Raw genomic sequence first — 12,782 nt, 5'->3', positions numbered from 1 at the left:
AAAATGATAAACTTGGATTAGCTAACACAACGTGCCATTGGAACACAGGAGTGATGGTTGCTGATAATGGGCCTCTGTACGCCTATGTAGATATTCCATAAAAACGGTGCCCTTTCCAGCTTCAATAGTCATTTAGAACGTTAACAATGTCTACACTGTATTTCAGATCAATTTGATGTTATTTTAATGGACAAAATATTTGCTTTTCTTTCAAAAACATGGACATTTCTAAGTGACCCCAAACTTTTGAACGTTACTGTACATATCCATTCCGACCAATCAGTGAAGAGATAGAAGTTGACTCCTGGAGTTTATCTCATACTATCAGGCTCTGAACAAACGAACCAATTCCAGTTTGTGTTTCTTGGGAGAAGGCTTCTTGTGATTACCACACAGAGAGGAATGTCTAGTATTGACAGCAGAGGTAGCGTGCCTGCTGGACCATTCTCAGTAAAGGCCATCGGTACTGCTGGAATCTGTAGTGGTGCTGATAACAAGGCCTATATATGGCCAGCATTGCACATATATAGACTTTCATTTCCTGAGTATAACAATGACTCAACTGAAGATTACTCATTATGAAAGCTCTGTTGTGGTATCACTGGGGATTTCCAGAACCCATTACAAGACCCAAGATGTTAACTTTCACCATACAACACCATCAGACTTTTACTCAAGTAGCATTTTACTGGCTGACTCACTTAAACTTGAGTGTCACGTCTACTCCCGCTCCCCCTCTCTGGCGCTCGACATTGCCGGTCTACTAATCACGGGTCCTGGCAACCCTTCATTACGCACACCTGGCAACCCTCATTATGCACACCTATGCCCCATCATGAGGCACAGCTGGACTCCATCACTACCCTGATTACTTCCCCTTTATCGAGTACTCCTTTGTTATCCCACACCAGGCAATATTGTTTATGTTTCCATGTTAGATGCTTCTCTTGTATCGTTCCATGTTATTCGTCATTAAACTCATTAACTGCACTTGCCTCCTGACTACCTGCGTCTATGTTACAGAATATTGCGTCGGCGAACAAGGAGACCTACTTCGTCAACACCACGGTCACCTGGCGCAACTGGGGACGGCGATAGATGAGGTCTTCCGTGTTCTTCAACGTCTAGATCTTCCCCAAGGGGTGACACCCCCAACGAGCGAAGGATCCTCTGCCATGAATCAACCCAGTGAGCCAGCACCCCAGCCCATTCAACAGTCTGCCTAGGTCAGTGATGCCCGTTTGTCCCTTTCAGACAAATATGACAGGACTCCATCCAAATGTCATGTCATGTCTTCCTCCTCCAGTGCTCTCTCATCAAACGGGAGCCCCCACCACCAAGAGGTCCAAAGTTGCCACTGTTATTTCCCTGTTGACCGGCGGGCGTGGGAGAGAGGAGAGGAGGAGCTGTGTTCCTATGGGAGGTTCATGGCACTGTTCAGAGGAGTTTGATCATCCACCGGAGGACAGAGAGGTGGGTGAGTGCCTACTCCAACTATGGCAGGAGAACCAGACTGCTGCGGAGTACGCCCTCTTCTTTTGTACGGTGGCAGCATCCAGCGGGTGGAATGAGCCGACACTCCGCACCTTAGTCAGAAGAGGATTGCGTGAGGAGGGCCAGACAGAGCTGGCATGCCGAGACAACACCTTCTCATTGGAAGCACTCATCACGATGGCCATCCATCTGGATAACCTCCTTCGGGAGCGTTGGCACTCCCATCGCCTTTCTCTCTTCTTCGTTGACTGATCTGAGTCAGAGTCTGAACCCAAAGAGGTAGGGGCCACACGTCTCCCTGCGTCTGAGCGATGCCATTGGAGACAGCTGAGGCTCTGTCCCTATTGTGGCCAGGAGGGACACCAGCTTACACAGTGTCCGCTACGTTCTAACCCAAGAGTCACTAGATCAAAGAGACGGTCCAGTGATCATCCGTCTCCTGGGGTAGGTGTGAGTATTCCATCTTCACTCTCCACCAAAACCTTTTTAGTACTAATTTCACTAGCTGGCTGTCCCTCAAGTTTTGTTTCCACAGCTCTATGTGGACTCTGGTGCCGCTGGGATTTTTATTGACCAGGCCCTTGCCACCTCTCTGAACATAATGTCATACCCTCTCTCCTCTCAGTTTCCAGTTCAAGCGCTGGATTACCTACCACTTGGATCTGGCACAGTCACACACATCACAGCACCACTCACCATCACTGTGGGACCCCTGCACCAGGAAAGCCTCCCCTTCCTCATCATCCAGGCACCCGTGTACAGTTGTCCTCGGCCTCCCTGGCCAAGGATGGTGGTTACGGCCTGGGCACCTGGATGCCGGAAGACCTGCTTTCCTTTACCCTGTGGTTCCACGTCAGTTGAGAGTCCTGTGGTTGCCCTCCAGGCCGACATCCCGGAGGTTTACCAGGATCTCCGGGAGGTTTTCTCTAAGACTCGCGCCACCTGTCTCCCTCCTCATTGCCCCTGGGACTGTGCCATCGACCTGCTAACAGACTCTGCGCCTCCATCCAGGAAGCTCTCCAACAGGGTTTCATTCCCCCATCCACCTCCCCTGCATCAGCTGGTTTCTTCTTCGTGGCCAAGAAGCAGGGGGGTCTTCGTCCATGTATTGAGGACAGAGGTCTCAATGCCATCAACACCAAGCACCGCTACCCCCTCCCGTTGGTGATGGCCGCCACTGAACAGCTCCGTGGGGCCCAGTTATTTTTACCAAGCTGGACCTGCGGAGTGCCTACAATTTGATCTACATCCGGGAGGGGGATGAATGGAAGACGGACTTCAGCACAGTGTCTGGGCACTACAAGTACTTGGTGATGCCTTATGGTTTAGCCAATTCTCCGTCGGTGTTCCAGGCATTCGTGAACAAGGTGTTTCGAGACATCCTTGGGCGCCAGGTGGTTGTGTATATTGATGACATCCTGAACTACTCGGCCACCTTGGAGGAGTATACCGCCCACGTCAGGGTAGATCTGGGATGCCTCCTGGAAAACCATCTGTACGTCAAAGCGGAGAAGTGCCAGTTCCATTGGGTCTCCTTTTTGGAATATAGGAACAGCCCGCAGGGAGTGGTTCTGGAGGAAAAGAAAGTAGATGCGGTCAGGTCATGGCCAGTCCCAACCACCATAAAGGGACTACAACAGTTTTTTGGTTTGCCAACTTTTACCACCGCTTCATCAGGAACTTCAGTGCCATCGCCTCTCCTCTCACCTCTCTCCTCAAAGGTGGTCCCCGTAAGTTGGTGTGGAATCCTACAGCTGATGAGGCCTTCCGCCTGTTGAAGGGGCATTTCACCCCGTTGCTGAAACACCCAAACCATATGCTGCCCGTCGTGGTGGAGGTGGACTCCTCAGAAGTGGGCGTGTGGGCCGTCCTGTCACAACATCAAGGTAATCCACAAAAACTGTATCCATGAGCATACTACTCTAAAAAAACTTTCCCCTGCATAGAGGAACTATGACGTCGGTGATCGGGAGCTCCTGGTGGTGAAGTTGGCAGTGGAGACACTGGCTGGAGGGCGCCACAAACTAAAGTTATTTGGGCCCTTGTCACGCCCTGACCTGAGAGAGCCTTTTTTATGTCTCTATTTAGGTTGGTCAGGGTGTGATTTGTGTGGGCATTCTATGTCCTTTTTTCTATGCTTTGTATTTCTTTGTTTTGGCCTGGTATGGCTCTCAAACAGGGACAGCTGTACATCGTTGTCGCTGATTGGGAGTCATACTTAGGCAGCCTGTTTTCCTTTGGGGTTTGTGGGTAGTTAATTTCTGTTTAGTGTGTTAGGATACCTGACATGACTGTTTGGCTGTCATTTGTTTTTTCTTTGTGAAGTGCCTTTTTCATCCAAAATAAAAGATGAACAAATTCCACGCTGCACCTTGGTCCTCTTCTTCCAAAGACAGCCGTTACAGAACTACCCACCTACAACGGACCAAGCAGCGTGGTAAGGAGGAGCAGAGGGTTCAGGACTCCTGGACTTGGGAAGAGATACTGGACAGAAAGGGACCCTGGAGACAGGCTGGAGAATACCGCCGCCTGCCGGAGGAGATAGAGGCAGCGAAGGCAGAACGGCGTTTCTGGGAGGATCAGCTGGCACGGCAAGAGGAGGAGAGGCAGCCCCAAGATTTTTTTGGGGGGGGGGCACATGGGAAGGTCGGCGGTGCCGAGGATGGAACCAGAGCTAGTCGGGGTGAAGTTGGAGGTGAGCGAAGGGAGAGAAGCAGAGACAGTGAAGGAGTTGATGGGGAGATTGGAGGAGAGAGATATGAGAGAGCTGCTGTGTTGGTGCATGAGGCACGACATTCGCCCTACGGAGCGTGTCCTCGAATTCATGTCACCTGAGTCAGCTCTCCATACTCGTCTTGAGGTGCGTGCTAGCCGTCTGGTGAAGACTGTTCCAGCCCCACGCACCAGGCCTCCTGGGCACCTCCCCAGCCCTGCACGTCTTGTGCCTGCGCCCAGAGCCAGGCCTCCTGCATGTCTCCCCAGCCTGGTGGGTCCTGTGCCTGCTCCCAGAGCCAGGCCTCCTGCAAGTCTCCCCAGCCTGGTGCGTCCTGTGCCTGCTCCCAGAGCCAGGCCTCCTGCATGTCTCCCCAGCCTGGTGGATCCTGTGCCTGCTCCCAGAGACAGGCCTCCTGCATGTCTCCCCAGCCTGGTGCGTCCTGTGCCTGCTCCCAGAGCCAGGCCTCCTGCATGTCTCCCCAGCCTGGTGGATCCTGTGCCTGCTCCCAGAGCCAGGCCTCCTGCATGTCTCCCCAGCCTGGTGAGTCCTGTGCCTGCTCCCAGAGCCAGGCCTCCTGCAAGTCTCCCCAGCCTGGTGAGTCCTGTGCCTACGCCCACAGCCAGGCCTCCTGCATGTCTCCCCAGCCTGGTGAGTCCTGTGCCTGCGCCCAAAGCCAGGCCTGCTGCAAGTCCCCTCAGTCCGGCGCAGCCAGAGTCGCCCGCCTGTCCTCCGGCGCAGCCAGAGTCGCCCGCCTGTCCTCCGGCGCAGCCAGAGTCGCCCGCCTGTCCTCCGGCGCAGCCAGAGTCGCCCCGCCTGTCCTCCGGCACAGCCAGAGTCACCCTCCAGTCCGGGGCCCGCGGCGAGGGACCCCGCTCTAGAGGCGCCACCAAAGTGAGGTGAGCCAGTGGTGGAGTGGGGTCTGCGTCCCGCTCCAGAGCCGCCACCGCGGAGAAATGCCCACCCAGACCCTCCCCTATAGGTTCAGGTTTTGCAGCCGGAGTCCGCACCTTTGGGGGGGGGTACTGTCACGCCCTGACCTGAGAGAGCCTTTTTTATGTCTCTATTTAGGTTGGTCAGGGTGTGATTTGTGTGGGCATTCTATGTCCTTTTTTCTATGCTTTGTATTTCTTTGTTTTGGCCTGGTATGGCTCTCAATCAGGGACAACTGTACATTGTTGTCACTGATTGGGAGTCATACTTAGGCAGCCTGTTTTCCTTTGGGGTTTGTGGGTAGTTAATTTCTGTTTAATGTGTTAGGATACCTGTCAGGACTGTTTGGCTGTCGTTTGTTTTTTCTTTGTGAAGTGCCTTTTTCATCCAAAATAAAAGATGAATAAATTCCACGCTGCACCTTGGTCCTCTTCTTCCAAAGACAGCCGTTACAGCCCTTTTCTTTACTAGATTCAACTTCACCTTGTCATACCGCCCAGGTTCAAAGAACATCAATGCCGATGCCCTATCCTGTCTCCGGAATTGTTGCCCCCGTTCTCTGAAACATAGACATGGACATCCACCAGGCTCTGGAGAGGGAACCCGCACCGGCTACCTGTCCTCCGGAGCGCACCTACATTCCCACTGAGGCAAGGGATTGGCTTTTGACCTGGGCGCACACATTCCTTGCCGCTGGACACCCACCAGCACCACTCAATCTATCTCTGTTAAGTACTGGTGGCCCACCTTGGTGCAGGATGTTGCCCGCAATGTCAACTCCGTATGTGCCCAAACCAAATCTCCCCGGAACGCTCCGCCAGAGAAACTCCACCCCTCCCTGTGCTTCAGCGGCCTTGGACACATCTGTCGATAGATCTTTGTCATTGATCTTCCCCTGTCTGATGGTTTCACCACTTTTATGGTTGTTGTGGACAGATTCTCAAAATCCTGCCGTTTTTATCGCTCTCTGGTCTCCCTATCGCTCTCTGGTCTCCCTATCGCTCTCCAGGTAGCTGGGGCACTGTTCCAGCAGGTCTTCCGGCACTATGGCCTTCTGGAAGATATTGTCTCCGATTTGTGGCTCCCAATTTACATCACGTGTATGGAAGGATTTCATGGAGAAGATGGGGGTCACGGTCAGCCTCACTTCGGGCCTCAATCTAACGTGTAGGTGGAGAGGATGAACCAGGAGCTGGGGAGGTTCCTGAGGAGTTACTGGCAGGAGGAGTGGACCCGACTCCTTCCTTGGGCTGAATACACTCAGAATTCATTGCAACACTCCTCTACAAGGCTGACTCCCTTCCAGTGTGTTCTGGGATATCAGCTGGCCCTGGCTCCGTGGACTCCGAGCCAGACCGAAGCTCCTGCAGTAGACATACGGTGGTAAGGCGCGCAGAAGAGGTATGGAATGATGCCCACGTGAGACTCCAGCACACCGTCAGAAAGAGCAGGCAGATCGCCACCGCAGTGAGGCTCCTGTGTTCCATTCTGGTGATCGCTTCTGGCTCTGCACCAGGAATCTCCCGTACCGCCTGCCCTGTAAGAAGCTGAGTCCCCGGTTTGTGGGACCGCTCAAGGTCCTCTGGAGGGTCAACGAGGTAACTTACAGGTTACAACTCCCCACTAACTACCGTATCTCATTATATTTTCATGTTTCCCTCAGGCCGGTGTTTCCTAGTCCCCTGGCTGATGCCGTCCCCCATGACGCTCCCCCTCTCCGACGCTCGACGTTGCCAGTCAACTAACCACCGGTCCTGGCAACCTCATTACGCACACCTGGCAACCCTCATTACACACACCTGCGCCCCATCATGAGGCAAACCTGGACTTATCACTACCTTGATTACTTCCCCTTTATCTAGCACTCCTTTGTTATCACCCACCAACCAATATTGTTTGTTTCCATGTTAGACGCTTCTCTTGTTTTATATCGTTCTTGGTCATTAAACTCACTAACTGCACTTGCTTCCTGACTCCCTGCGTCTACGTTACATTGAGTCATTTTCTATTAAAGTATGACAATTTGTTACTTTTTCCTCCACTGGTACACATATTGCCTTCTTTTGATCAATAAGAGTAATCTGCAAATGCAGATGGAATGACTATCCTCTCACAAATAACATCAGTTCTGACCTTTGCTTGAATCCTAAGAATATAATTTGGGGGATGCTTATATTTGTCATGTTATAAACAAGTGTAATGGAATTCTTTGTTGCATATCCCAACTCCCCCGAGACACCTGCAGGGAGTGTGGTCACGGCCACACTCCCTGCACTCCATTGTACTGTGCCTCTGGGGCAATTAGGGTTAAGTGCCTTGCTCAAGGGCACAGCGAGATGTGTCACCTTGTTGGCTCTGGTATTCGAACCAGCGACTTCTCGGTTACTGCCCAAAGCTCTAACCTTGATGTCCAACAATACATAAACTGCAACTAGACCTAAGAAAAAGGAGATTTAGAGCTACATTTGAGTGTGTGAGTTGAACTCATATGGCTCAGTTGGAGTCAGCACTTCCTGTCTTTTTTTTGTCATTGTCTCAGTTCCTTACAGGCTATGAACAATAAAGCTAGCTCTGTCAAATCCTTATCTTGAGAGTTATATTGAGGTTCCATTTTCTACAGTATCTCCTTTTACCTCAAAAACATTTTCCTCATTGGACATGCCTATCCTAACTAACCGCAGTCCATTTATGTGATGTATGAACTGTCTTTGTTGCCCCTCACGGCACTCTCTCTACCGCCCACTCATAATCCTTCCTACTGCACCCTAGCTCTATCCCCAAGCCCTGACATGTCCCTGGGAACAGCAGTATCTCCCACTCCTATCTTGTTTTGCACTGATCCCTCTTACCCTGTGGAGTTATTGTTTTGAGGAAAAAACAGATGTTAACAGTTACAGTGCCTTCAGAAAGTATTCATACCCCTTGACTTATTCCACATCGACTGAGGTACTTTACAGATAATTGTAAGTGTGGGGAACATAGCTGTGTTTAACGTAATTTAAAAGTCATGTTAAACACTATTATTGCACGCCGAGTGAGTCCATGCAACTTATTATGTGACTTGTTAAGCACATTTTTACACCTGAACTTATTTAGGCTTGGCATAATAAAGGGGGTGAATACTTACTGACTCAAGATATTTCAGCTTTAAATATTTTATTAATTTGTACACATTTTGAAAAACATTATTCCACTTTTACATTATGGGGTATTGAGTGTATGCCAAAAAATCTAAATGTAATCAATTTTATATTCAGGCTGTAACACAACAAAATGTGGGGAAAGTAAAGGGGTGTGAATACTTTCTGAAGGCACTGTAAATGACTGATCCTAGTTGGATTGTGAATAGTGAACAGTATTATTCATGTAATTCTGATAGAAGATGTTCCATGGGTCATGGGTTCAACATCATTCATGTAGACTACTTACCCAGTCTGGCCATTATGGAGACAGTGCCTTTCAAATGCATTTAATTGGTGACCATCATGCATTCAAATAGCCCTGTGTAAATGAATGAAGACTGGTAAGTGGAGAGGGGCCATACAGTGGCAGGGGGTAGTCAGTTGATACTGTAGTTCCATGATTAAAAATAAACTGATTCAAATACATTGAAGCTGCCTGACAAGGATAGCCTATTTACAGATTCCTGGTGCCAGCAGTAGATTATAGTTGGCCAAAGAATTGTTCTCTGAGACATTTAACATTTAATTGTATTTCCACAACAGATTACATAAAACACATACAAAGACACCAAGAAAACCTAATGAGCCACAATCACATCTAAGAGTTCTTTAAACGAGTTTCCTTGTTTCAAATAGCCTACAGTTTTTTTCATAGAAGCACAAACAATTTTCGTTGACGTACATCATAAACTATATATTGCACAATCACCATATAGCCAACAACAACGCAAAAAGATGAGAACTTCGAACGCGAAGTGGCACATCGCGTGGAACGAACCATGAGCTGAGCCACACATCATCACATGCGCGCGCTCTCCAGCTACAGGCGCGCGGCCGTCCCAGGACCGTATAAAACTCCCGGCGAACTTTTCCCTAGAGTACGGAAAGAACTGGATTTCTTAGGTGAGTGAGGAAGGGGGACAACTGATGGGCACCATATAGGCTACAAACGCGCTTTAGTCATGAGTGAAATACCTTATTTTTAGTAGAAATATAAAGCATCTGTTAAAGTAGACTAGATTTGATACCGAGATAGAGGCTACTTATAAATGATTACATTAGGTTAGGCTACTGTAGCCTTCACATTAGGCAATGAAAAGCAAGTCAGTAATATTGTTACTGTAGTGTGCAGATTAACCAGACCAAATGTATGGTAAAACTGTTAAAAAGAGATGCATTATAGTGGAAACTACAATACCTTATTAGTTTATAGCGTAATGACTGGATTTAAAGTTTAATCTAAAACGTTTAATTGCATAGAACTAGTTTAGTTGCTATTCTAGAAGAGCTCAGTGAGTACAGTTATGGACATTAAGCGTCCATGAAAGGTTATGTTTCCTATTTATTCTATTGGCTCACAGTAGTATTCTACTGTATAAAAAAGATATTCTGCCAAATATTCCAATGTATTACCATTGTATCTTTGTATATTGTTGTATTTGTTTTCTATAGCTTTGATAGACAACCACTGTTTGGTCTATGTCTGTTTTCATAGGTGTATCTGTCTGTCAATCAATCATGAAGGCTGTGGCTTTAATCCTTGCTCTGGCAGTCATCTCTGGTAAACCTGGGTTTACACTGTTCCCTTTTGACACTGTTATCAACATATACAGTGCCTTCCAAAAGTATTCATACCCCTTTGATTTCTTCACATTTTATTGTGTTAGAAAGTGGGATTAAATGGATTTAATTGTAATTCATTACAATTAACGACTATATTTTAGTTATACATTTTTTATTCATCTTTTAAAAAATGTTAGAATTTTTCTTCCACTTTGACATTACAGAGTATTTTGAGTAGATTGTTGACAAAAAATAAGAAAATTAAATACATTTTAATGCCACATAAAATGTGAAGAAATCCAGTGCAAGGCACTGTATATACAGTATATATATTTAGTATTAGTCAACTGTATATACAGTATATATATTTAGTATTAGTCAACTGTATGTGCATGAATGCATTTACTGACTCCTTGCTGAAATCAGTCTTTAAAATCAACTCTTACAATACTGTAACACTTGTATAATTAGGCTTCATACTGTACCAAGGCTCCACACTCATTACCAGACTGGATTTAACCCCCCTGATGGTGTATATTATGGAAACCTCACCTCAGAGCTCTCTGTGTCCCCCTGCAGGCTGCCATGCCCGCGCCGTGCGCCAGGCAGAGGCCCTCCAGAACCACTGGGAGGAGAACGTTGAGCGCTTCTGGACCTACGTGTCTGAGATCAACAGCAGAGCCGACGGACTGGTGGAGAACCTCAAGGCCTCCCAGCTCAGCAGAGAACTCGAGTGAGTGGCGCATTGTAATACTATTTCATTCTGAAGTGATATAGGCTCATATACTTTGCTTCATCGCTCTCCATTCTAACCTTGTGCTGTGTGACTGTCTCTGACCATGCCTCCCTGCTTTCCCCTCTGTCCCCCATCCTCCCCCCTGTGTCCCTGACCATGCCTCCCCTCTGTACCCTGTGTCCCCCTATGTCCCTGACCATGCCTCCCCTCTTTCTCCTCTCTCCCTCGTCCTCCCCCCTGTACCCCTGTGTCCCCTTACGTCACTGGCCATGCCTCCCTCTACCCACTTTATGACCATCTCTGACCATGCCTTCCTCTCCGCAGCACCCTGATCACTGACACCATGGCTGAGCTGACCGTGTACAAGGAGGACATCCAGACCAAGTTGGGGCCCTACTCCCAGGACACAGCCGCCCTGCTGGGCCAGGACCTGCAGCTTCTGACCACCAAGCTCCAGACCGACATGGTTGACGCCAAGGAGCGCAGCACACAGTACCTGGGAGAGCTCAAGACCATGATGGAGCAGAATGCTGATGATGTCCACAACCGTGCCAACACCTACACCCGCAAACTGAAGAAACGCCTTAACAAGGACACCGAGGAGATCCGCAAGTGAGTATAGATGTCAACAGTTAATGTACTATAACAGCTTGCTTTCCAACATAGAATTTCTAAATACAGTTTTAATATGTCTTCCAAGTGATGCAAACCCCCTCTGCCTCTCCCTCCCCCAGGACCGTGGCCACCTACCTGGGTGAGATCCAGTCCCGTACCTCCCAGAACATGGATCTCGTGAAGGAGCGTGTGGAGCCCTTCGTGAGTCAGGCCCACGACACCGCTGGCCAGAGGCTGGGCAGCTTCACTGACCTTCTGAAGAACCAGGCCCAGGACCTGAGCCAGCAGGTCTCCACCCAGGCCGAAGGCATGCGCGAGCAGCTGGAGGCCACCGCCGAGGACCTGCGCACCACCCTGGAGGGCAAGATCGATGAGCTCAGCAGCCTGATCGCCCCCTACGCCGCCAAGATCCGTGAGCAGCTCCAGACCGCCATGGACAAGGTCAAGGAGACCACCGTCTAAATGGACCCAGGGGAGGAAGGGGTTTGGAGGACCGGTGTCCCGCCACTACACCCCTGTTTAAGTAGGGGTGGGGGTGGTGAAGCACTGTGCCACCATTCACCTAGCTACCACAGAGAGGAGGAGGGAGTTAAGTGTTACTGATGCTGTTTTCACTGTGTTGGCACTGTGTGTTTTGGTTGAGGGGGGTTGATAGAGAGAGAGGGGTGAGGATGACAGAGCTTTGAAGTGGTCTTGAGCAGGCAAACACAGTCCTTTATGTCTGTTCAGGCCTCAGAAAGGCATTTACTGTTTAAATCACTTCAATCACTCTCTCGCTGTATTATCTCCTTATCTCAGAACACAAGAGCCACACTCAATACTGCCTTTCTTAAACACACAAGAGGCCATTGTTTTTAACCTGCTTCGCTTGTCTTCCTCATTATAAGTGCTCTAGATGTCTCCTCCAAATTGTTCTACTAATTTGCATCAGGTTTCTAAGGCTGCTATATGGGATACAAGGGGGGTTGAAACAGTATCTAACAATCGTGAGCCAAATTGTCTCCGGCCCATTCAAGCGCTGTCCCTGTCCTTCATTTGAATAACTGCACTGAACTAAGACTGGGCTTATCTCCAGCACTAGAATCAGTCTGTCCAGAAAAAAAGGAGCAGAACCACTCCGTTCCTTGCTTGTCTATGATGCTGTATCTACACCTGCTCTGTAGGCTCTGTATTTGTTGTGATTCATATAGAAGTGTATTTACTATGACTGTGATATGACGTGAATATGACATTGAAACTAAAAGGTATACTTCACAGGGTCCATATACTACCTGTCTGTATTATTTCAGTTTGGCCAGAGTACTCTGCCACTTCACAATGTAACACGCCCTGCTGCTCACCACAGCACACTGTTTGTCTGGCTGTCTGGCTGACTGGCTGACTGCAGTGTGCTACCCAGCGCTGCGTAAATAAAATATGTAAAGAGTTGCTCAATTGTCAGTGTGTTCTTTTCTTGTCAAATCTTTATCAACTTTTTTCAACTTTTACATTTATTTTGAGTTACAATGACAAGTGAGGTAGTTAATATAGCTGAATAGATGGATCT

General features: G+C 48.7%; 2 protein-coding genes across 3 annotated transcripts; both read left to right on the top strand.

The window, feature by feature from the left end:
• Positions 1-85: 85 nt before the first annotated feature.
• LOC145879547 (uncharacterized) lies at positions 86-7,106 on the top strand. 2 transcript variants are annotated; one of them, XR_014392387.1, is made up of 2 exons: positions 86-1,226; positions 6,804-7,106. XR_014392387.1 is itself a non-coding variant. In XM_082975474.1 (2 exons), exon 2 carries the CDS (start codon positions 4,465-4,467, stop codon positions 5,086-5,088), a length of 624 nt encoding a protein of 207 aa, XP_082831600.1. In that variant the 5' UTR covers positions 96-1,226; positions 1,307-4,464; the 3' UTR covers positions 5,089-7,106. The 2 variants fall into 2 exon arrangements, 1 of the variants encoding a protein (XP_082831600.1); XM_082975474.1 differs by having other exon boundaries at positions 96-1,226; positions 1,307-7,106.
• Positions 7,107-9,045: 1,939 nt separating this feature from the next.
• Positions 9,046-12,260, top strand: LOC106605689 (uncharacterized). The gene is made up of 5 exons (XM_014201580.3): positions 9,046-9,225; positions 9,818-9,883; positions 10,465-10,618; positions 10,946-11,233; positions 11,356-12,260. Exons 1-5 carry the CDS (start codon positions 9,126-9,128, stop codon positions 11,696-11,698), a joined length of 951 nt encoding a protein of 316 aa, XP_014057055.1. The 5' UTR covers positions 9,046-9,125; the 3' UTR covers positions 11,699-12,260.
• Positions 12,261-12,782: the final 522 nt, after the last annotated feature.

Source organism: Salmo salar, chromosome 05, assembly GCF_965601325.2.
Source record: "Salmo salar chromosome 05, fSalSal1, whole genome shotgun sequence".
NCBI lineage: Eukaryota > Metazoa > Chordata > Actinopteri > Salmoniformes > Salmonidae > Salmo > Salmo salar.
This window is presented reverse-complemented; position numbering and strand designations above follow the sequence as displayed.

What these genes read in the sequence shown, in the direction of transcription:
- LOC145879547 (XM_082975474.1), top strand. Translation starts at nt 4,465, where the DNA reads ATGTCTCCCCAGCCTGGTGGGTCCTGTGCCTGCTCCCAGAGCCAGGCC.
- LOC106605689 (XM_014201580.3), top strand. Translation starts at nt 9,126, where the DNA reads ATGCGCGCGCTCTCCAGCTACAGGCGCGCGGCCGTCCCAGGACCGTAT. An exon ending in GAAAGAACTGGATTTCTTAG is followed by an intron (nt 9,226 to 9,817) that starts GTGAGTGAGGAA and finishes CTGTTTTCATAG; the next exon opens with GTGTATCTGTCTGTCAATCA. An exon ending in CAGCTCAGCAGAGAACTCGA is followed by an intron (nt 10,619 to 10,945) that starts GTGAGTGGCGCA and finishes TCCTCTCCGCAG; the next exon opens with CACCCTGATCACTGACACCA.